Raw genomic sequence first — 22,286 nt, forward strand, 5'->3', positions numbered from 1 at the left:
CAGGTGTGAAGTTGTGCAAGTTTCGCATCTGCTAGAAGTTGGTATTTGTGGCAAAACAGTGTTTTATTATTTACAGAGTTGAATTTTTTTCATTGTTTGTCAGTATTCCATGAATTCCAGAGGGAAAACACATGGAGTCCGTTTTCATATTTGCATGACTGCCAATCTATTATTCAAATCTCTTGCTGTACAAAACAGTTTTATCAATTTGCACTGCTGACTGGCTACTCAAAATTATCATCCTGCCAAAATTCAGAAGCTTTTATAGTATGAAAAATATCCCATGCAATGCTTATAGGAACAGCTCCATCCCTCAACTGTTAGGATTACACATTTTCCTAGTTTTATGGCATCCTCTGCAATTTCCAGAGCTCTCTTTTCTGTCAGATGGTTAGTTATATATCCTCTCTAAGATTTGTTGAGTTTTTCTGGTACGTGTCAAAAGTATCATAGTTTGTTCATGCTCCCCTTTGTGAGATACAGCTTGTGATTTCTTGATGCTGAAACACATTTGAAGCTTGAATCAAAACCAAGCAATTTGTGCAGAGAAATAGAAAAGGTAGCGTTTAGTTTTATTCCTCTGCAAAGTACCAGTAGCTTTTCAGGTCAGGGAAAAGCAATATTGACAATCTTTTCCTTTTAATGCAGTTATTTCTTCCTTATTCTGGAGACTTTGTAAGTCTGTATTTTAATAGTATCTGCAAAAATAAATTGAAAGAGACTACATTGGAGTTATTTTGCTTACAATAACTAAAAGAAAAACTCAAAAAATATTCCCCACATCCTATCCTGGAGGAAAAAGTATCACTTCTTTCCCCTTTTGCATTTTCTAAATAACCAACATAACTCTATATATATATATATATATATATATATTTAATACATTTTTTTTTTTCACAAATTAATTTATTTTACATCAAGCAGGAAGTAATTTCCTTCTATTTGCAAGACACCATTGGGAAATGGCAGAATTCAGATCAAAAAGTGTTTTAATGGAAAGGCGTAAAGTTGAAATCCAAGCCAGAGAACAGAGTCACCAAAACAGATGTAGAAGGGAGAAAAACCACAGCATTATCCTGTTTTTCCTCCAGGTGTGTTTTCATGAGTTAAAAGAGTGTGAGTATTTCAAAATTCTGGCTCATTAAACCTTAGGTCTTGCTGAAGCTTGGTATGCATGCTGCCAGCACTCAAAAGCACTCAGTAACTCCTGAGCACTCAGTAGGATAAGGAACATCCTGATCAGCTGAAAACAAGAAACCCATACCAGTCCTCTAGTCTTCAGCAAATCTGGGGCTTCATGTGCTTCTGTTTCTTTTACAAAGGCATCCCCATACTCCTCAGTGCTCCTTCCTGCAAATATGGATGACATTGAAAAGACATGGATACAAATGTGATTCTCAGCACTTCTTGTTGGATGCAATAGGGTGGTTATTGAAATGATGAAGACACACTACTGTTGAAACAATGATGTCATGTAAATTAAAAATACTAAGCCAAATAACAAAGCACTTGCTGTAACATAGGCACCGGTGTGGCAGAAAGAAAAGTGAGTTGATTAAACACCTACGACGCTTCATACATCAATGTAGAATTAGAAAAGGTTTGAGAATTTGTTACCTGAAATGGTCTTGCACTTGACTCAATAAGCCAGTTTGGGATATATTTTAATCAACATTCAGTTGATCAGATCTTCAGGGTAATACTACAAGTAACCAAGTCTAAATGACAAAGCAGCAATGTGCATAGTCACAATGAAGGAAGGGTTCCATTCAGTTAGAGCCCTCAAATAACACAGTGCTTAGACCTAGCTGGGAAACATACCAAAGAACATCTTCAGACATCACCTCCTGGTTTCTTTCTTAGCATCTTCTTAAAACAAATAATTTCCCACATATAGATTTTTCTTAAAAACTAGGAATAATTGCATTTCTTTATTTATTCTTGCTTACTCAACTCTCATGGTTATCGCAGATTTGCTCACATTCTGTGATTGTGGGATACCACATTTACACATTGCAGAGACTTAAACACAGATCTTTATTTCTTAATATAGTCTGTTTTCCACAGGAAAGTCTCTTGTTGCTGCTTTTTTGTTTCTTTGTTTTGATAACACCTTAATTATTCTCCGTTATATTTAAGAACTAGATTTACCATCATTACCTTTGCCATTTCTGTCAGACAACACACTTTGCTGGAAAACATTTATTGTATGTCTGCTAGTTAGTTTTGCTTCCTTTTTTTTTTTTTTTTTTTTGAAGGAGGATAGAACCTTCCCATTCTATCTGTCTTCAAGGATATCTGTAGTTTTACTTACATCAGCTGCAGGTGCCATCAGTGATAATTCTAACTTGTCCTGTAAAACAAATGCACTTATTACATTTACTTGTAAGAGATTGCTATCTCTTCAAATAGTTATTCCCAACAACACACATTTAATGCAAATTAAACTGTAGTAAAACTAATGATACTTGGAGCATCTGCTTCACTTATTGGAAACTCGAGCTCGTGAGGATATTAATTTTCTGGAAAAAGGTACTTGATCAGTGCCTGTGATGTATATATCAGGTCTCAAATGGTTCAAGCTGACCTTGCCAACAACTCTGTTTTCCTCTTGACGACTGTCTGTCCACTACAGGGCGGCACTGAAACTCATCAATACTTAACCATCAAGGGAAAACATTTTTCCACACGATCTCTATCTTTCCAACGGCTGTTTGCTCTAAGGATCAATTAATAATTAAATCAGTCCACACAGGTGTGACAGTCACTGTGGTGCAGCACTCTTGTGTAGATGATGTCACATGGCATTCCCAACTTCGATGACACTTGATTTTACAGATCAGCTTAGGCTGATCCTATCAGATTATCACCTGGAATGATGAAGAAAGCTGTGTGAAAAGCTTTCTACTGAGAAAACCCGTTTTCTAATACTAGACATAATCAAGAAAACACAAAAGGTATTGTAAGACCAGCATATCCACTAAAGCAGTGAATGTCTTCTAACTGTGCTTTCTTTCCATAATATTAGATATTGTGACATGCTTAACCTTGGAATTTTTCTAGTTTTACTTTTCTTTTTAAATCAGCAGTTACTTGTAAGTGAAGTCTAGCATCAAACTAATAAATTAGAAGATAAATGTTTTTTAAAACTCAGTAGCTTGAAATCTGATTGATTTTAAGTTTTATGTACAGATCTTAGATTTTATAAGTACGTATTTTGACCTAAAAACCTCAGGTTTCTTTCCCAAAGTCAATTATACTCAAAGCTAATTGAAAAGCTTCCTGTACTGAGTTTTTTACCTGCATTCCTCACACAGCAGCTAGGCTGTTTTGTACATGAGTCATGACCTCAAAGTGAAATTGAAAGGCTTTGCATGTGTTGGAAGATTAAGACTGAGACCTTAGAGGCTTCGATCTGGTCTCTCTAATCCACAGCAGCATGCTACAAATACCTTCTGCTCTTCCATTCTTTTTCTTTCCTTTTTTCCACTTACATCCCCTTTAAATAGTTCAGGAAAGGGTCTGTGTATTTGGGCAGCAGCTAGGCAAGAAATGGTGTAGCAAATGACTGCAAAACAACCCATTTCTCTAATAGGCAAATAAACATAACCAGATTTCCTTCACCTAGACTATAAGAATAAGATCAAGTCTACAAATTGAGTGTTGTAACTCTTAAGACTGTGACTAAAGCAGGCTACAAAGTGACCTGTCTTGTCAAATGCAGGGCAATGGATAGAAAACATGCATACATGTTGACCTGCAGTGCGAAGTTACTGTGCCAGATTCCTTCATTCCAAGTTGTGAAGAGAAATTAAAATACAAGGGATCCACTCCTGGCAGTGGGTCTGGTGAGTGTGGCCAAGTGAACCATGGCATCCATGTGGAGCTCTGATGGTCCCTTATAATTATGGTGTTGGCTTATAATTATACAATGAACCCACACCCTTGTAAATCTCCTGCTACTTCCAGGTACATTCCCACGTGACAAGGCAAGTGGGATGTGTCCTGTTCTATACCTTTCAAATTCAATAACATGAGCAGTTTATACAGCGTGTATATATACACACACGTGTATATATATGTATATATATATCAGGGTAGATTTTGACACATCGTGCCTTTGGGAAAGTAGTTAGTCCAGTTCCACTAAATGTTGATACATGCAATTTTTCACAAAGGAAATATAGCTGGGCAGAATTAATCTCAGTAGCTTTATCTGAGGATTAAATAAGACATTCAATAGAGGGTTTGGGAAACAAATTAAAAAAGTGGGAATGACTATAGATTTGGTTTCTGTGGTTTTTAATCCCACTTTGTTCCTTCCTGGGTTTTCTGACTTTACAGAGGTCAGTAATAATCTTAAATTACAGGTATTCTTTTAAAATGTAATTCCAGTTTTACAGTGGCAGTGAAAACATGACTTTAAGCTCTAGAGCAGGGGTGTCAAACTCATTTTCAGCGGGGCCCACATCAGCCTCGCAGTTGTCCTCAAAGGGCCGAATGTAATTTTAGGACTGTATAAATGTAACTACTCCTACATTTATGCAGTCCTGCATGTGGGCCCCGCTGAAAATGAGTTTGACACCCCTGCTCTAGAGCATGTGAATTTATGAAAACAAGAACTTGGTGTTTTAGCTCAATAAAAATGCAGGACGGAAGGATTTTGGTTTCGGAGCTCTATACTAAAGAATTTACTGCAAAAGCCAGCCAAGGGTGTGAACATCTGTCTGCTCCTGTTCCAATTGTGCCAGCAGATTAGATTACCATTCCCAGTTGCACAGCTCCATCCCTTTGCTGCAGGTCACTGTCCTGCGTGACACCTCACACCAGCTTTGCATAACTTATTTTAAGAGGTCCTATTTGGATAGTTTCAACTAACCAGAGTCACTTTAACACAACTACAGAGCAGTCGTACAACCAGCATCTCCAGGAGGCCTGAGGTGGTGTTCCCAGCCCAAGGGAAGCCAACTCTCCAGCCACCACAGCAACTCTCAGGGTGCCTAAAACACAACAGCCCTCTAGCTTAGATTTAGGGTTTATTTATATTTAGTAAGCAGTTCAGTGCATTTCAATAACTGCATCAAGTGGAGATGGTTTTGCTCGTGAGGATGAAAGTGTTTTCAGGATCATTACTGTTTTCTGGAAAACTAAGGTATCCTGTGCTACAATTGTCTGTGTTCTCCTAGAAGTTTTTATACTTAAAGCATTCTTCTGTACACATTCAGTAGCTATGGCAATTTTAAAATACTTTAGGAGGATGAAATTAATAGTAGTGAACTTCAGAAATTCATAATACGTTGATTATAAATTCAGTACACAGTTAAATTATGCAAGCAAAATGTGCTGCATCTCATCCACTTTCTTATATAAAGTACCTGTAGCATTATATATATGTTAGAAGCCCATTTTACATTGTATGTCTTGACTGGGTGAATTTGTTGCTGGTTTGAAACAGGTATTAATGATGTATATATGTATAGTTGTCAGTTTTTCCAATAGATCTCAGAGTCTTTCTTTTTGTTACATGCTTCACAGGCTGTATTGAGTCTTCTAACACTGTTGTTCTTAACAAAAGTATGTCTGTAAAGGGAATTAGCATTGCAGGAAAAAGTCTTAATTGAGCAATTAATTAGTCAATATTTTACAAGTTGAGTTTCTGACTTATAGTTTTTTGAAGGGCCACTGGCAGTTGTCTGTCAAAGACTATAAGATGTAAAGAAAAACCTAACACTTTAATTTCTTGTTTATATTTTTCTATTTTAATTTAGTTTACTGTATTTTAAAAAAAGGACCCCACAGCCCTACTTTTATGTCTGCCCGGAGGAACTAGACTCCTGTCTTGTCCCCCACTGAGCAGGCAAGAGCCCCACAGCCCTGGTACGAGCTGTTAAAGAAAGTCAGGCAAAACTGTTCTGTTGGGGAGAACCCCAGTAAGGGAACAACACGTTTTAGAAAATTCTTTTTTGATCCTCCCTGTCTGTAACAGGAGGAGCAGGCAGTCCCTTGCACATTAATCCCTGCCATGGGGACACAGTGTTATGTTGCAGACGGCTGGGACGGCAACCAAGAAACCTACTTTTTCAGTATAGAGTGCCCTTTGTCTCACTGGGCAGCCAGGATTGTGGGAAAACCAGAACTCCTGCCTTTGGGGTTGGGGTTTTTTTTCAAGGTTCATTGTCCAACAAGCCATGAGATCCTGTGCAGAGGCTTAGGATCTTCTATTCATCTTAGATCTTGAAGCTCGTTACAGTAGAAAATTAAGTAGAGATTTTCACAGTACTAGAAAGGATATGTTGTCTGTTTGTCTCCGTTGCTTCCTCCAGAAAAATGGCCAAACATGTCCGCCAAGTACATAATAAAGCCCTGCAAGCATTATACTAATTTAGAAAATCAGCTTCTCAGCAGCAACAAAACCTGTCTGCAAATACTGAGGAAAACAAAAATTACCATGATGTGGTATACTAAGAAATCCGAGCTCACTTCTAAACTTGTTGCTGTAATTTTCCCCTACCATTTCATTTACTCCCTGTCCCCCTCTTTTTACTTCATTGTATGGGTCTAAATTTAGGATGCAAGATTTTTGCTGAAAAAAGTGTGTAGTTGCACACATGGCACATATGGGGCAGATGCTGTAAACCCAAGCACATCTCTGGGGAATATTCTGTTCCAAAAGCAAATCATCTGGTAAATCTAGAGCCTTAAAAGAGTAATTACTCTCCCTCACTCTGGTAGAATTATTTCCCCGTGTTTCTCAAAGTGCAGCTGGCTGTCTTGCCCTTGTATAATGAGAAGTGATACACTGCTTCTTCATTATGGAGTTTGGTTAGGCATCCTTTACCACATCGAGTTGTTTGGAAGCAGGTATGTTAAGCTGAGCAGGCTTTCAGTTGCTGATGTAAAATTAATTCTGATACTGATCTGTCTTCCCAACCCCTTGTAAAGTCAACAAGAGGTGAACAGATCATTAAAGAAGCAACCATAACATAATTAACCTCTCTGTAAAAAAAACTCATTGAAGTTATTTTCTTGTAACTTAAGGACCTTCCTGTTCCAAGTAAAACTTTCTCTTATTCAAGCCTGAACCAGTTCCCAAAGATTGTTGCTTTGCCTGAGAAAGTGATTTATTCACTCAGGCTATTAGAAGGTGGCAGAATTTTTATCTACCCTTTCATTTTTGACTAATTTCCTTTTTATTTACTCCCTCACAGTCATACAGTCTTGTCACATCATCACTTACAGGAATTATGCTCCATCTCAGGTCATACTGTAATTTTAAATATGATTGTTAGAGCAAAGGAAAAACAAGGTCAATAATTGCTACCATTTTCTTGGGAACTGACAGGCCACATCTAAGGTCTCCCTAGAGAAATCTTCTTTAATTACAAGTTAAGCTGTTGTTCCCCTGTGTAGCAGGTAGAATTGAGCAGGATTACTTTTAAAAGGATTGCACTGATCTGCTTTGGTGACAGTTTTGTTTTGAAATTCTGATAACAAGCAAAAGGATGGATTATAAAGATACAGATCTTGGGAGTGTACACAATTGACACATACTGCAAATTGGGCTGCAACAGCCCCCCTGCCTTTCTGCTTTTCTTTTAGGGCCATATGAGTTCTATTTTGAGCACTGCCATTGCCATATTTTATTTTAGTGATTACTTAATATGATTATAAAGACCAGAGCAAAAACAGCTTGGAAATTCGTAGAAAGAAAATCCTGTAAGCAGTGATTCTAGAAAGAGAATTTTTCATCCTGGAGACAATGCAACCACTCAGCCTTTTACAATATAAAACAATTTTAAAATGTGTAATAGGCTGGATGCTTTCAAGTACTTAAATTATAAATAGATTTTTGGAAACCAAGTGAATATTAATTGCCTCTTAAATCACTTTCATACTACCCCATAAAACTACAGTGCAAAAAACCTTTCAAATTCCTTTTCCTTGTACTTAAAAAAGAATAAACAGCTGATCAATTTTGTAAGAGCAATTTACCTCATGACGATATATCATCTGGCAGTACCATGGCCAGTGAAATAAGACTTACCTTATTTTGTGTGAGAAATTAAAATTTTCTATGATTCCTGGCAGGTTGAACAGTCCAGAAAAAAAAAAGAATTATGTCTGAAATAGCTCCATTACTTACAATGTTCTTATAAAAAATTGTTCTGCCTCTGAGGGCTTACTCACCTTTGATGTTGATGGTGCTTTAGCCTGATTTAAGTTCTGATAGAAGCTATAAAGCAGATATTTCTCCACCTAGGTCTTCATTCCCATGTATGGAATGAGGGTGTATAGCATGGAGCAGGACTACAAAACCAAGTGAAAAGAGACCTCTTGTTAAACAGATCTAGAAATCCCAAAGCAGAAAGAACCTAAATATTAGTGCTGTTTCTCCAGAAGTGCAAAGCCTGGAGTATGTTGGCTCCCCAGCTGAAAACAGCTCAAATTCCCATTTCCCAAAGGAGTACAACATCAACCAATAACTGGTAAGTCTTGAGAGAAGAGCATTTCTCCAGAGCCTCCTGGCTGTGAAGGCCTGTCAGGCAGGATTGAGGTGCTCACAAAGTGCCTGCTTTCTAATGGCAACCCCCAAAGCCAGGGAACCTGGTTTCAGGAGTTTTACACCTAGTAAAATGCTGAACTTGCCATGGCTTAGCCCCAGCCAGCAACTAAGCACCACTTGTTCACTACCCCTTGCTGGGATGGAGGAGATAATCAGGAAGGTGAAAATGAGACAACTTGTGGGTTGAGATAAACACAGTTTAATAGGCTAAAGAAAAGCCATGTGCACAAGCAAAACAGAACAAGGGATTCATTCACCACTTCTCATGGGCAGGCAGGTGTTCAGCCATCTCCAGGATAGCCAGGCTCCATCACGTGTAATGGTGACTTGGGAAGACAAACTCCATTAACTCCAAATGTCCTCCCTCTCTTCTTCCCCCAGCTTTTATTACTGAACATGACATCATATGGTCTGGAATATCCCTTTGGTTAGTTGGGGTCAGCTGCTCCAGCTGTGTCTCCTCCCAACCTCTCATGCACCCTAAACCTACTCACTGGTTGACTGGAGCGAGGACTTGAGAAGGCCTTGACTCTGTGTAAGCATTGCTTAGCAATAGCTAAAATATCTCCATGTTATCAACGCTGTTTCCAGCACAAATACAAAACATAGCCTCATGCTAGCTACTAAGAAGAAAACCAGCTCTAGTCCAGCCAAAACCAGCACAATAATTCACTGTGCAAATAGAACCACATTAAAGAAATACATGCTGAGTTTTGGTTTTCCTTCACGTTATTGTAAATTTCAGAGAGACATAATAACTATGATAGTTTGCAAAGCTTTAAAGTATCAAGAATTAAAACCCAGTCTTTTGGAAAGGAAAAAAAAAAAAGGGGTATCTTTTGTTAGTTAGGAAGAGAGAATGAAAACACACACACAAAGCTTTACAGTTTGATCTTCATCTTATATGACTCTATTTAGGAAGGTGAAAGCTGGGAAAGCCCAAAAGTATATTTGTTTTTTTTCTTTTCATTGCATTGGGCTATCATATATTGCATTTCCCAAAACTACCTCAAGAACAATAAAATTTTGTCATTCCATAAGCTTTTATTTTAAAGAACCATCACAACAGCAAGGGTCTCTTATAGATTCATGCTTGTAAAAACCAAGAATAACAGTCAGCACTGAGGGTAGATGTTGTAGCTACAGGTGAAGATGAGATAGATTACAGCTGACATGGGGTATGCATCTGCACTGTGGTTGTGGCTGTAAGCAGGATGGAGTGAGGGCATGTTGAGTGAAAGATTGAGCATAGTTGGTCTCCTTGGGTCAGTCTCCCAGCCTGAGGTGATGAGGTGAAGCCTTGCCTGGAGCACAGGAACCTCCTGGAGCAGGTGTGTGCCCCATTCTGCTCCAGGACTAACCACTGCAGGCAGAGAAGCCAAGCCCAAGAGATACATTCCTTTCTACTCCACCAGAGGTGAATCCCAGAAAGGACAGGTTCACTAGTAACAAGAGGTCTCTGTTGCACAGAAATCAAAGGTGTTTAACCTCTGAGAGAAGCACGTGCTCTACACGGCTTTGGTATGTCCTGCTAGCTGTAAGCACTCAGCACATTAACCCAGAGCCTGTTGCTGTGCTTCCCACTCCCCCACCAGAGGGAATGCTGCAGCTGCACAGCCCTGCATGTGTGCTTTTCCCACTATGACTGCCCTAAGCATTGCTGGAAACTGAGACAAGATGCAGAAGGGAGCCAGGGAAACATGCTGCTTCTCCCATCATTGAGCCCTCTTCTGTTCCTAGCACCCCCATCTGCTCCTGACGAATGGTGCCATTTGTATTAAACACAGTGATGAAGGTACATCACCACCACCACCAAGTTGCATCAGGCACCCATTTCAGCCCACATGAAGAAAGGGAGACCCTTGCGAATAATGCCCTGAGAGCCATAAGATGCCCAAGCAGGGGGTTGTCAAGAGAACTCTGTCCCCTGACTCTTATGTAGGCCATCCAAACTGGCACTCTACAGAGGAGTATGTGGAAGTTTCTCGACATTCAAGCCACAAAAGTCACCTACTTCCCTTTCACCAGAAGAAAAGCACTTTTATTTTAAAAACTGAACACAGGAACAAATACTAAAGGATGGGTTTGGTTTTCTGCTACTAGCCACTTTAGCAGAAATGGGAATTAACTCAAGGCATGCCTGAGGTAAGTCCCTCTGACCATACTCTTTTCTGTGGAAGTCTCTCGATCTGCCTATGGAAGCTGTTGGTTTGGTACTCTCTGCTCTTTCTCCAACCTGGGCAATGAGGAAGGGTATTTTCTGGGTCCACAGTTCCTATTGCTTTAATATTTCAGTCTGGTTTGTGGGGAAAGACACTAACACAAAGTATCATCAGCACAAGTGGAACTGCATAAAGGTGGCATTATTCACCAAAGATACACGGAGACCACAGGGAAACTTGGTTTAGTGCACATTAGCCAAAAGACCACTTTCTAACTCCCCAAAGAACAGAGGGATATTATCAAGAGGAAAGACTTCTGCTGAACTGTTGCAATCAACTCTAGCAGGGCAGAGACCATTTTGAGCATGAGCTTGGGATTTTGTGAAATGATGAAGAAAACTGAATTAAGAAAACACTACAAAATGCTATTGCTGAACATTCAGGGAGCAGCTGGTGAGAGAAACTAGTTCAAGAGTGTCACCCTTCCATACAGCAGAGTATGATGAGGACCTCCTGCCTGCCTGTACTCTAAGGAAAGTGTAGAAGATTTCAAGACTGCTGCTGCTTAAATATATGGGGGCCACATCTTTAAACAATCAGTCCACAAAGAAACCCTTACCCCTCAAAGATCTCAGCACACTGGGACTCACACACAAGCTGTGGGAAGCAGCACATAGAACTCCACTCTCCTTACTCTCAGGCAGCATAAGGATAAGAAGAGATCTGATAGCAAATTGCCTTTCCCTGTAGAATTAGCCTGAGACTCGGTAGCTTACATAGTGTCAGTGAAAGCACTATGCAGGGTGCTTTTGGAACCCAACCCCACCCCCACAAAAAAAAAAATAGCAGGAGAAAATAAGGGGTAGAAGGGATGCCCTGTACAGCAAATCCCTAACGTCAACCCTTGCAGTCTGCCACAGGGCACAGGCATGAGGAGGACGTGAATCTACAGTATGGGATGACACGCTATTGTCCTTGTTTTCAAACACTAACAGGCACAAATGCTGTAGTCCTCGATCCAGAGTGGAGCAAGGAATATTTTTTCTGCAACCTCTTCATGGATCTCACAGAGATATTCTTGTTCATTTTAAGATTTTTCTACAAGCCCAGGCTCACTGAAGACAGCTTGCAGTAAGGGTAATTAATGAACAAAATATGAACTAGTTTGGGGCTCTTGTTTGGTTTTTTTGTGGGTTTTTGTTTTAAAAAATGAGATGGAAGCAGCAGTTTGAGTGATTTTTTTTCTATAGGTAAAGCACAATGGCTTTGAAAATAAAAATACAGCAAAGGACTAAGATTAAATTGAAGCAAACAAATAAGCTGACATTTATGCTTTGAGGTGCCGTTTTTCTGGATTCCTTTTCAAAACTGCAGTTTAAATCTGACCCACCTCAGCATCATGAGACTAGATTTTTGCTTGGTTGAAGTACCTATGCTAAGAAGCTATGAAGCCCTCCAAAAATGCTGGCAAAGCAGAGGTGGATGTGAAATAAGAACTAGAGACAGCAGCAGGCTGTTCTCTTTATTCTTTCAATCATTTAATTGTTTTTTCTTAGTACCTATGCCCAAAATTTAGAGCCCAGCTGTCACGTGATGTTGGAGTCTCCTAAATTCTCGAGACGTCCCTGTTTTCAGTTGTAACAGCACCTGTATTTTCGCATGTAACTAAAGTTGCCTGAGCACCTAAATCCTTAGAACGTCCTTGAGCCATGCCTTCCTTGCCATCCTCCCCTGTGGGATGTGGTTTTCTAAGCCTGGATTTCAGATTGCTGCATAAAGGCCAAAACTAAGTACTTGTGGTACCACCAAACCCACCATCTTACCATTACCACTAATTCAATGCATACAGCCCTCACCTGTTGTATGGGAGACCAAGCTTCAAACTGCTCTTCTCCCTAACTTGAACTCATATCTCACATCTTTTTGTGATTTCCTTAACCACTTGGGCTGGCACATCGTCCTAAGTTTCTGAGCATAGTCAGCCACCACTAGCGTCAAAGAAAAGGGAAAAATTGAAACTGAAGTCGTCCATCTCAATGTCTGGATTCGAATCCCTGCTCAGATGTACACTGAAGTATTTATTGGGAAGACAAGAGCTGCAGTTGAAGAAATGAAGAAAAGTTATTAATGAGTTAACTGCTAGTCTAAGGCTCAGGGCAGGTGGAGTATGCAAGCTGAAAGCCCACGGACAGATTAGACAGAGGGCAAGCATGAACACCGGTACCACAGGACCACCTGGCATGCTGGCTGCTTCTTCTACACAGGTTCCACTTTCTTATCTGGGCTGTTTTTGCAAGGGGAAAGACTTATATAGGTACCCAGCTCAGATACAGTCAGTGCCTGCAAGTTGCAAGCAGAGGGAGAGAGCTAGCTGTTTAGGTACCACCCTGCAGAAAGGGAGCTCCCACACCCTTTCCAAGCCCATCTGTCTGCACAGCACAGGCAGCCAGGTACTCAGGTCTTATCCCTGCATAGGGAGCTTGAGACCACAGAGCCCATCAAGACACCTCAGCGTCACACAGCACAACACTACACCCCAGACACCTTTGAAGATTTAACTCTTCCTTGCAAGATATGTTCAAGTAGAGAGAGCACAGGACTAAAAAACAGGACAAAATTGAAGAAATTCAGTTTACCTGTGTAAGTAGCATCTTTTAGCATGCTCCTGGTAACTTAGGCTGGTCAAATGTTCTGCTTCAGGCTTGGTGCAGATAATGCTACCAGCCTACTGCTTTCTTGCAGGTATTGCTAAACCACAGGGTAAAATTCTCTGAATAACAATATAGTAAGAGAACCTTTAGACACAAGTGCCCTCACTTCAAAATTACAGGAACACAGCAAAAAAAAAAAATCTTACCTCTTTCAATGTGAATCTACCTAGACCAGGGATGTCAAATTCATTTTCACGGGAGGCCACATCAGCCTCACAGTTGCCTCCAAAGGGCCAAACATAATTTTAAGACTGTATAAATATCACTACTCCTACATTTATACAGTCCCAAAATTACATTAATCCCTTTGAAGGCAACTGCGAGGCTGATATGGCGCCCAGTGAAAATGAGTTTGACACCCCTAATCTAGACAAGTCCAAATGTAGTAGCTGCTGAAGATAAAACCTCTGGCTACATTTACCTGTGTCTTTCCATGCCTACTAAACTTCACATCCTTCCATTCATTTTTCATATCACAAATTACTAGCCAGTCTACTTAATGAGGAAGCCACTGAAAAACACAGCATTTTCTTGCAGGTAGGGTAACCTGAGCAGCTACCAAAGCAAAATCTGTGAGCTTTCCTTTGCAGCTACCTTACCCTTTTTATTTTTTCACCCTCAGTAACACCAGCATCAACTCAGCTTTCTCTGCACTGACTAAATCAGCACAGGAGAAGGTGTTCAGCACTTCTGGCTATAATCACTGTTCAAACAGCTGGTGTGATGAATCAGCTCCCCACCAGCTTACTCTGCCAGATAACAGGCAGGCCTGCAAGCTACCAGCCTTGCATAAGATGCCAACCTGCAGTCAGTAATTTCCAAATACATGCAAAAATATCCCCCAGCTGCAAAAATCTTGCCCTTTTTGTCACAAAAAGTGCAGAATTTGGTAATATCAACTGGAAAAGGCCCAGACTTTTGCATGTAGCATGCAAGTTTTAACAGTGGAATAGAGCATATATTGCATAGTATGAGAAAAAATAATAGGAATGAAATATAATCTGGATGAAAAACATTAAAAATCAAATAAATTATTTCCAGAACAGATATGGCCTTTACTGAAATCTTACAGATATACCGTGTGTTTCTCAAGTATCAACAGTGCTATTCTTTGTTACCTTCAGAGATGCTCTTGAAATCTTTTAAATAGCTTGCTGACAAGAATAACATCTTTTTCTCCTGGAGTGCTTACAGTTTATTGTGAAAACTTTCACAAGAAAGGAAATAGGAAGATAAATATATGAAGAATATTCATTTTTTAATTTTCTGCGCTTAAGTGGGATTAGGATCAGCCTTTTTTTTTTTTTCTTCGTTATACTGTGTTTTTCATACAGAGATTTTTGCCTCAAATTAAAACATCTTGTACAACTTGCATTTTCAAAACTGAAGAGATAGATCTCTCTTCTCTTGGAACCCATAATAACTGTATCTTTAGATGGCTTCATTGGTGTTCTTTCTATTCGCTATTCTAGGTCATCTTCTGCAAAATAGGAGCATTACCAAACATTGTTCACATATTATCTGGGCACCTCACTGGACCCAGACCTCTAGCAGACCTTCCCTTGCTGCAGTACCACTTAGCTTCAGTCACTTCTGCCACACCAAATTACATGCCTTCATAGGACAAATCCAGTTACAAAAGTCTGTTGGCTTCACAATACTGCTTATTGGGAAGGAATCAGGCAGTGAGATTGCTACACTAGCAAAAACATTCCACATGGATGCATCTTACATTGGCAAAAGAGCCCTTCAGGCAGCCCAGTTTGTTTTTAAAAGATGGACCCAATTTCAAAGCAGTATATTTCACTATGGCAACGTGTTACAATTGTACAAAAAATTACAAAACAATTTTAAAAACTTTGAAACTCTGTGCCCTTTCAAGTGGTAGGAGTTTCATTCATGGGTAGTTCATGGTTGCAGAGATACAGTCATTCAAATTTGGTCCATCTTTTTGAAAAACCCTGTAATGTCCCAGAACATAGGACACAGACATTACCATATCAAATAAAGAGTCCCGTTTCTATTTCTTGAAACAGTTAATCTGAGATGCTAAAAAAGATCTGAAATAATGTCTCTTCTAGCTAATTTCCTTCCTTCCCTGTGCATCCATCAGACATAGCAGCAGTCTCATCCCCTGGCTAGCTGTCTATCTCATAAGCTCACTCCAGCTTGTTCTTGCTCTCAGTGAGATTATCCAGCAATGAGTTTCATATATTAATTATATATCACATAAAGTAACAGTTTAATATCAACTTCTGGATGTCCTGCCTCCCAATTTCATTTACTAATCCCCCTTGTTCTAATGACACAAGACATAGCAAACTCTGGCTCACCTTTCTACCTTCAGCTTCATATTTCTCCATTGCTTTCTTTAAGTATTGTTATACACATATTCCTCCTACAGATATAACATACAAACCATAGAAGATAAAGATGACAAAAACCCTAGAAATTGATCTAAAATAATCTGCTGATGAGTTGTCCCCTATTGTACATCTTTATTCCTGATTAATTTTAAATGCTCCAAACAATAAAAAAGCTAAAAAAATAATTTTATGAACAGTCATGCCACAGTCCTGAGATTTATATTTGGCTTCCCTTTGTTACATTTCACCCCCTATTTCCAGCCATTCTGGAGCCAGCACTACAATTTTTCAATACTACTTTAATATTCATGTGTTTAAATATGTGCAGGCATCTAAAATGAGTTTCTTTAAACATGCTGGTAAATCCGGATTAATTCCAGTGCTGCTCAGTCACTATTTACAGAGCAGAAATCTTCAAGCAATTAAGGAAAAGTTGCCATCTAAATAATAAAAATCACCATACAGTTAATATAGGTATTTTCTATCATGGTTGTTTCAAATATCACATTAGCTTCCAGGAGCTCTATCAGAGAGCAGAGGCTGGCATCCGTTTCTGGTTTTTGTTTGAAGCCTGAAATAAGATCTCTTTTTGTACAGAGTATTATAGTTTCTATATAGCTGTGTAAGAACAAGAAACAAATTATCTTGGGTTTTTGAGATACTAAATGACATTCAATGTTTTTGCATGGAAAAAGCTTCACTAATACAAAAGGTTTCCAGACAGAATAAATAAGATTGAATGCAATTTACTCATTTGTGGGAAGTTTACTTCAGAAAGCTATTTAAAATCCACAAAATCAAATGGAAAACCTCACAAACACACCTCATAATGTATGCCTATATTTAATAATTGCCTTTTGTTTGCCTTTTAATCACAGTTATTGTCAGTACTTTATGCAGCAGTACTTTAAACAGTACTTCATACACACCCAGATCAGAAAACCCTGGTATTGCCATCTCTGAACTTCAAGGAGCTTTGATTTTAGAATATCCATCCTTAGATTAACACAAGTTATGGAAACCTCATGCATGTGGGCAAATTCTCCTTCTGGACCTCAGACTTTCAGTGGTTTCCCCAGTCTGTTGGTGGTCATTTCTGGTCCCAAGTGATCAAACAAGTTACTTCGGCTATAAGCTCCTTGTTTCTAGACTGTGGTATTAGTTCCCTAAGGTAGTGGTTGGGAGATATTTTAAGATTGTCACTGGGAACAATAGCTGACAGGGCCATGTCCACCCACTTGCTTCTGTAAAAGAAAGGAGATTTTCATGCTTACATTGGATCCAGTAGCCTGGTTTTTATAGCTGTATGAAGATTAACTTAAACCACTTGAGGCAGTGTTTTCAGAGGGCGGTAGATAATCCTTAAAGATCATTGGTATTCTAACAAATCAAAGGTATTGTGATACCTGCACTGTTTAAATACCATGTGCATAATTTTTGCACAACTTATACTACTTTTACTAAAACTATTAGGAAACCAGTAGACATTGGTCTCTCAGTGAAGTCCAGCACTAAAAAACATACATAAACAAAGAAAGAGAAGTTATATTTTCCATACCTTTTGAGCGTGAAACAGTGCTTTAAGTGCAATCAGAATGAAAACAGTAATTTACATATGCACACCATGCTACTTATTCACTTGTTTCAATTTCTGTTGCAAAATGTTGAAACTCAGAGATCTCTGTGTTGCTTTATCATCATTAGCTTTATGTTCCCTCATCATCTTTCCTAAGGTCTTTTTCATAGGTGTAGGCAAATAGATCTTCCACAAATCTGTCTGAAATCCTGCCAAACTGCTAGCATTGCCAGTGCTGAGAGCAATGTCCTGTAAAACAGAAGGAAAAACATGAAATACACATTAATCTTTAGCCTTGTAACTCAAATACCTGCATTGATAAAGGCTGTTACAGTGATTTGCCAGAAAGGAGTTGCCTGAGTATGTAGTTTTATTCAGGCTTTTTAAATTTGCTTTTCTTCAGAAACACAACAGATCATGTTAACAAGACATTTGCACCTAGTTTGCCCAGAGGCGCTATTAAGGACATGCTCTAGAATCCAGAAATATGGTATGGTCTCTTGTAGTGGTGTTGACAGGAAGGTGACAAGACTAGTCAAACAAAATGACCTTTCTTTTTTAAAGCAAGAATTTTTTTTCTCCAAAATACTAGTATTAGGTATAGAAACAAGTGTATTTTCTTTAACAACCTTGTAAATCTGTTTCTTTTAAATCTCTGGTTTTGTTTCTGTAACTAAGATAAGCTGTAAAAAAGCCAAAAGAGAGGCAAATACTGGGACATTCTTAAGTATATTTGTTTCTTCTGCTGCACCTCCTAGGAAAAATTCTATTCTCAAATTACCAATGAAAGCAAACCAGGCACCAAATGGACCTGGTGTTAATTAAGACAGACTGAAGCAGGGTTGAGAGCTGCTACAAATCCCCACTGTGTCATTTAAGCACATTCATAAGGAGGCAGATTTAACTTTAGACTGGCTCGTCGATTCAGTGTGATGTCTGCTCATCCTAGCCAGGTGTAAGATGTCAGCTATCACAAGTTGCATCAAAATGGTAACATATGAAAAAAGGAATCTTGGTATATTTTGCAGTCAACACCAAGTTGGGTGGGAGTGCTGATCTACTTGAGGGTAGGAAGGCTCTACAGGAGGATCTGGATGAGCTGGATAGATGGACCAAGGCTAATTGTATGAGGTTCAACAAGGCCAAATGCCAGGTCCTGCACTTGGGTCACAACAACCCCAGGCAGCGCTACAGGCTCGGGGAAAAGTGGCTGGAAAGCTACCTGGAGGAAAAGAACATGGGAGTGTTGGTTGACAGCCAGCTGAACTTGAGCCAGAAGTGTGCCCAGGTGGCCAAAAAGACCAACAGCATCCTGGCTTGCATCAAGAATAGCATAACAGCAGGACTAGAGAAGCGATCATACCACTGTACTTGGTGCTGGTGAGGCTGCATCTTGAATCTTGTGTTCAGTTTTGGGCCCCTCACTACAGGAAAGACACTGGCGTGCTGGAGAGAGTTCAGAGAAGGGCAATGATGGTGGTCAAGGGTCTGGAGCACAAGACTGAGTGAGCTGGGGCCATTTAGCCTGGAGAAAAAGAGGCTGAGGGGAGACCTGATCACTGTCTACAACTACCTGAAAGGAGGTTGTAGCATGGAGGGGGTTGGTGTCTTCTCCCAAGTAACAAGTGATAGGATGAGAGGAAATGTCCTCAAGTTGCAACAGACAAGGTGTAATAGTTTTAAACTAAAAGAAGGGAGATTCAGGCAAGATATTTGGAAAAGATTTTTACAGTGGGGGTGGTAAAACATTGGCATGGGTTGCCCAGAGAGGTGGTAGATGCCCCATCCCTGGAAAGATTCAAGGCCAGGCTGGATAGGGCTCTGAGCAACCTGAACTAGTTGAAGATGTCCCTGTTCATTGCAGGAGGCTTGGACTAGATGGCCTTTGAAAGTCCCTTCTAACCCAAACTATTCCATGATTCTATGATTCTATGACCTCAGGCTGTGGCAGAGCTGCTTAGGCATCGGCATGCAGGAAGTCACCACCCAGAACCGGAGTCAAGGAAGAAGTGTTTTGGAGAGGCCACCACGTCTGACTGTGCAAACAACTGTGTTGATCATGACTTAGCTTCCAACTTGGTCACAAACAGACACAAACTTGCCAAACCTGCCAGCTTCGCAGCTTCATTGACTTAGACTTCAAAGTACAATGTCTCTGTGATGTATACTTCCTCTTCCTCCCTCCCTGTGTGGCCTGAACTTCATTACTGGAGGTCTGGCTTCTCCTGCAGACATTTTTAGGAACTCAGAAACTGATTTAGTCTCAGTTGGCTCACCCCAAAGGTTTCCTTCTTGAAGAGTAAAGCATCAACATATTCAACTGAAGCTCTGTCACTAGGCTGGTTGCAATCAGGCAGTTTTGTGAAGCTTACCAAAGGAATTGCCAGCTCCTCTCTACAAAAAAACCAAAACAAAACACAAAAACCAACCAACCAACCAAACAAACACAAACGAACAAACAAACAAAACAAAACAAAAACAAACAAAAAAAAACAAACCCAAACACAGTTGAAGAAACATTAAAAAAGCAAACAGAAAAGCATGGAGAGAAAAAGACGTCCATCACAGATGAGTTTGGTGTGATAACTGTTCTTTTTCATTTGTAAAACCTTAAATTCCCTTCCTAAAGATTTCTGGTTTAGGCAGTTTCCAGGAACAAGGCCTATAAAGTTGTCTAGACCATAGTCCAGTCTAAATAATTTTTTTAAAGAGTTTGGTTTTATCAGTAGACATGACGTTGTGCACTTTGGAAATGCTTGAGCATGACATGCTCTTTGCCAGTTTGTTGGGCTTATTTAATTGTATTCTCTGTATGAGCCATGTCACATATCCTTTTTATTTTTTCTAGGAGCACCTGAAAGCTTTTGATCAGGAAGTTAATGCATTTGTGGACTATATGTTTGGTCCTCGAGGTAAGCTGGTCCACCTACAGCCCTTTTAGGAAATAATACCTATCCAGATTACCACTCAAAAATATTCTAATAAATAGAAGCAGTCAAAATCCTACATCTGAACAATTTCTCATTGAAAAATGTGGACAAGGCAGAACCATAGTATTTGCAGGAACACACCATTATTGTAGGAAATATATCAATACACTGCATTTATAGGAAGTCAATAGATTTTTTAGTGTTAGACATATTATTTGTAATACAAATTAAATCACAGATTGTACTGAAGATGAAAGAAGAAATTAAACTGATTTAAAAAAAATATTTATAAATAGGCATATGTTGTGCCTTTGTTCACTGGTATCAGCTGGCCTTTGTATACAAATTTACCTCAATGTTTGCTTTTTAACTAGCAGACCAAGTCCTTTGAATCAGGGAAGAGAAGCCAGATATATATGCCTGCCCATCAGTTACGTCTCTTAAGAAGTGGTCTTACAATTTGGTGTTGGTCAATATTATTCTGGATAGGAGATTACCTAGGCTCAAAGCAACATGAGAAACAGTGAAATAACTATATTGTTCTGCAAGAGAGCATTTTTCCAGGGTCATCTTCATCTGCAGAGTATTGTCTGCTATCATGCAAAATTAATGAATATTGATTTGCAGGAGTTAAATGTTACCTGCTTCATCTGTGAAAGAAATAGGGGTGATCAACAATAGACAGATGTTAATAAAGTTATGATAAAGTAATAAGCACTCCTTAGTTGAATATAAACAGTAGCAAGGCATTGGTGCAAAACCATCTACCCTCTGCACCTGAAAAGGGCTGAATCTGCTCAGACACCAACTGGCCCAAGGTATACAGAAGGCTGAATCAAAATGTCTCTAAACCTCACTGATAAAAGCCTGATACCTTTAAAGAGCATGGGAGGCCTGACATTCATTTCAAAGGAACCAAGATTTCACCCCAAGGGTCTGGCATATCACAGCCAGTGGCTTTCAATGAGCTTATTCATGGAGTGGTCAGAGCTTCTGAGTGCCTCCCCTGCTCTAGTCCAGCGCTTTCACACTGTAGCTTTATTCACTGCCTTGGTCTCAAATTCAGATGCTGTGTGGGTTCGACACAGTAAAAATAATCCTTTCTCCTGTTTACAGCGTACTTTTATACCACTTGAACATGGAGATCAAACTGTCAGTCAACAGAAATACTTTTGATCTCTCCTTCTTTTGATAACTTTTCTGAAATACGTTCCCTTTCCTCCCTTCCTGCCACATAAAAACTTCCTCTTCTTGTCATTCAAGGATAAATGTAAGTGGAAACAAAACAGTCACTGCCATTTATAAACCATTTTCTGCCAATAACCCTTCAAGGTACCAAGGCAGGAGTGGAAACTAATCAGTAATGGTATACGTTTTAATAATTTCTCTTGAAATTGAAATAATATAGATCTTAAAAATACTCGACCTGCTGACCTGAACAAGCACATTAGTTCTAGTTTCATATGGATCAGTCCACATTCTCGTGGCCACTCACAGCAGAGTGAAAACCTTCCAAGGAAGTACTGGGGCAGCATTTAATGGTGTTTCGTTTAATTTGTGTTCTCATCTCTTCCAATTTTTTCTCTTTGAGCAAACATGCTGTTTCGTTATCTGCTGATGCCAGTTGTCCTTTGTGCAAGTAACCTTTATGCACCAAGTGTTGCAATCGTTCAGATGGGGGGACATCCATTCCAGAGCTTCACATGTGGCTTGTAGACTTCAAGAGGGCTGCTGGGAGTGTTTTACTCTCACACTGAGGTGTTCTTAAATAGGCATTGAGATCTGAAAAGAGAAAACAGACACTCTAGCTTGGTAATGCACAGCAAAGCAAGGCCACTCCAAAGGAAGGATGGTGCTCTGTCACAGGTGGTTGTGCTGTTGTGACTGCTTTAATCCTACACCTCCCCCCTTCTAGAGGTTTTTGAGAGTTCAGAAGGAAGACTCAAAACCAGGAGAGCACTGGACCTCCACAGTAAAT

At 39.6% G+C, this 22,286-nt stretch overlaps 1 protein-coding gene across 2 annotated transcripts in view; it reads left to right on the plus strand.

The window, feature by feature from the left end:
- The window catches only part of ELOVL2 (ELOVL fatty acid elongase 2), a 52,981-nt gene that overhangs the window by 6,137 nt on the left and 24,558 nt on the right, over positions 1-22,286 (plus strand). Inside the window, exons 1-2 of one of the 2 annotated variants that reach the window (XM_021301338.2) lie at positions 19,905-19,955; positions 20,227-20,290. In XM_021301338.2, the coding sequence (XP_021157013.1) occupies positions 19,920-19,955; positions 20,227-20,290 (100 nt within the window). In that variant the 5' untranslated portion in view covers positions 19,905-19,919. Of the gene's footprint in view, positions 1-19,904; positions 19,956-20,226; positions 20,291-22,286 lie in introns of those variants that run through there. The other variant, XM_065052414.1, reaches the window with a different exon arrangement.

Source organism: Columba livia, chromosome 2, assembly GCF_036013475.1.
Source record: "Columba livia isolate bColLiv1 breed racing homer chromosome 2, bColLiv1.pat.W.v2, whole genome shotgun sequence".
Classification (NCBI taxonomy): domain Eukaryota; kingdom Metazoa; phylum Chordata; class Aves; order Columbiformes; family Columbidae; genus Columba; species Columba livia.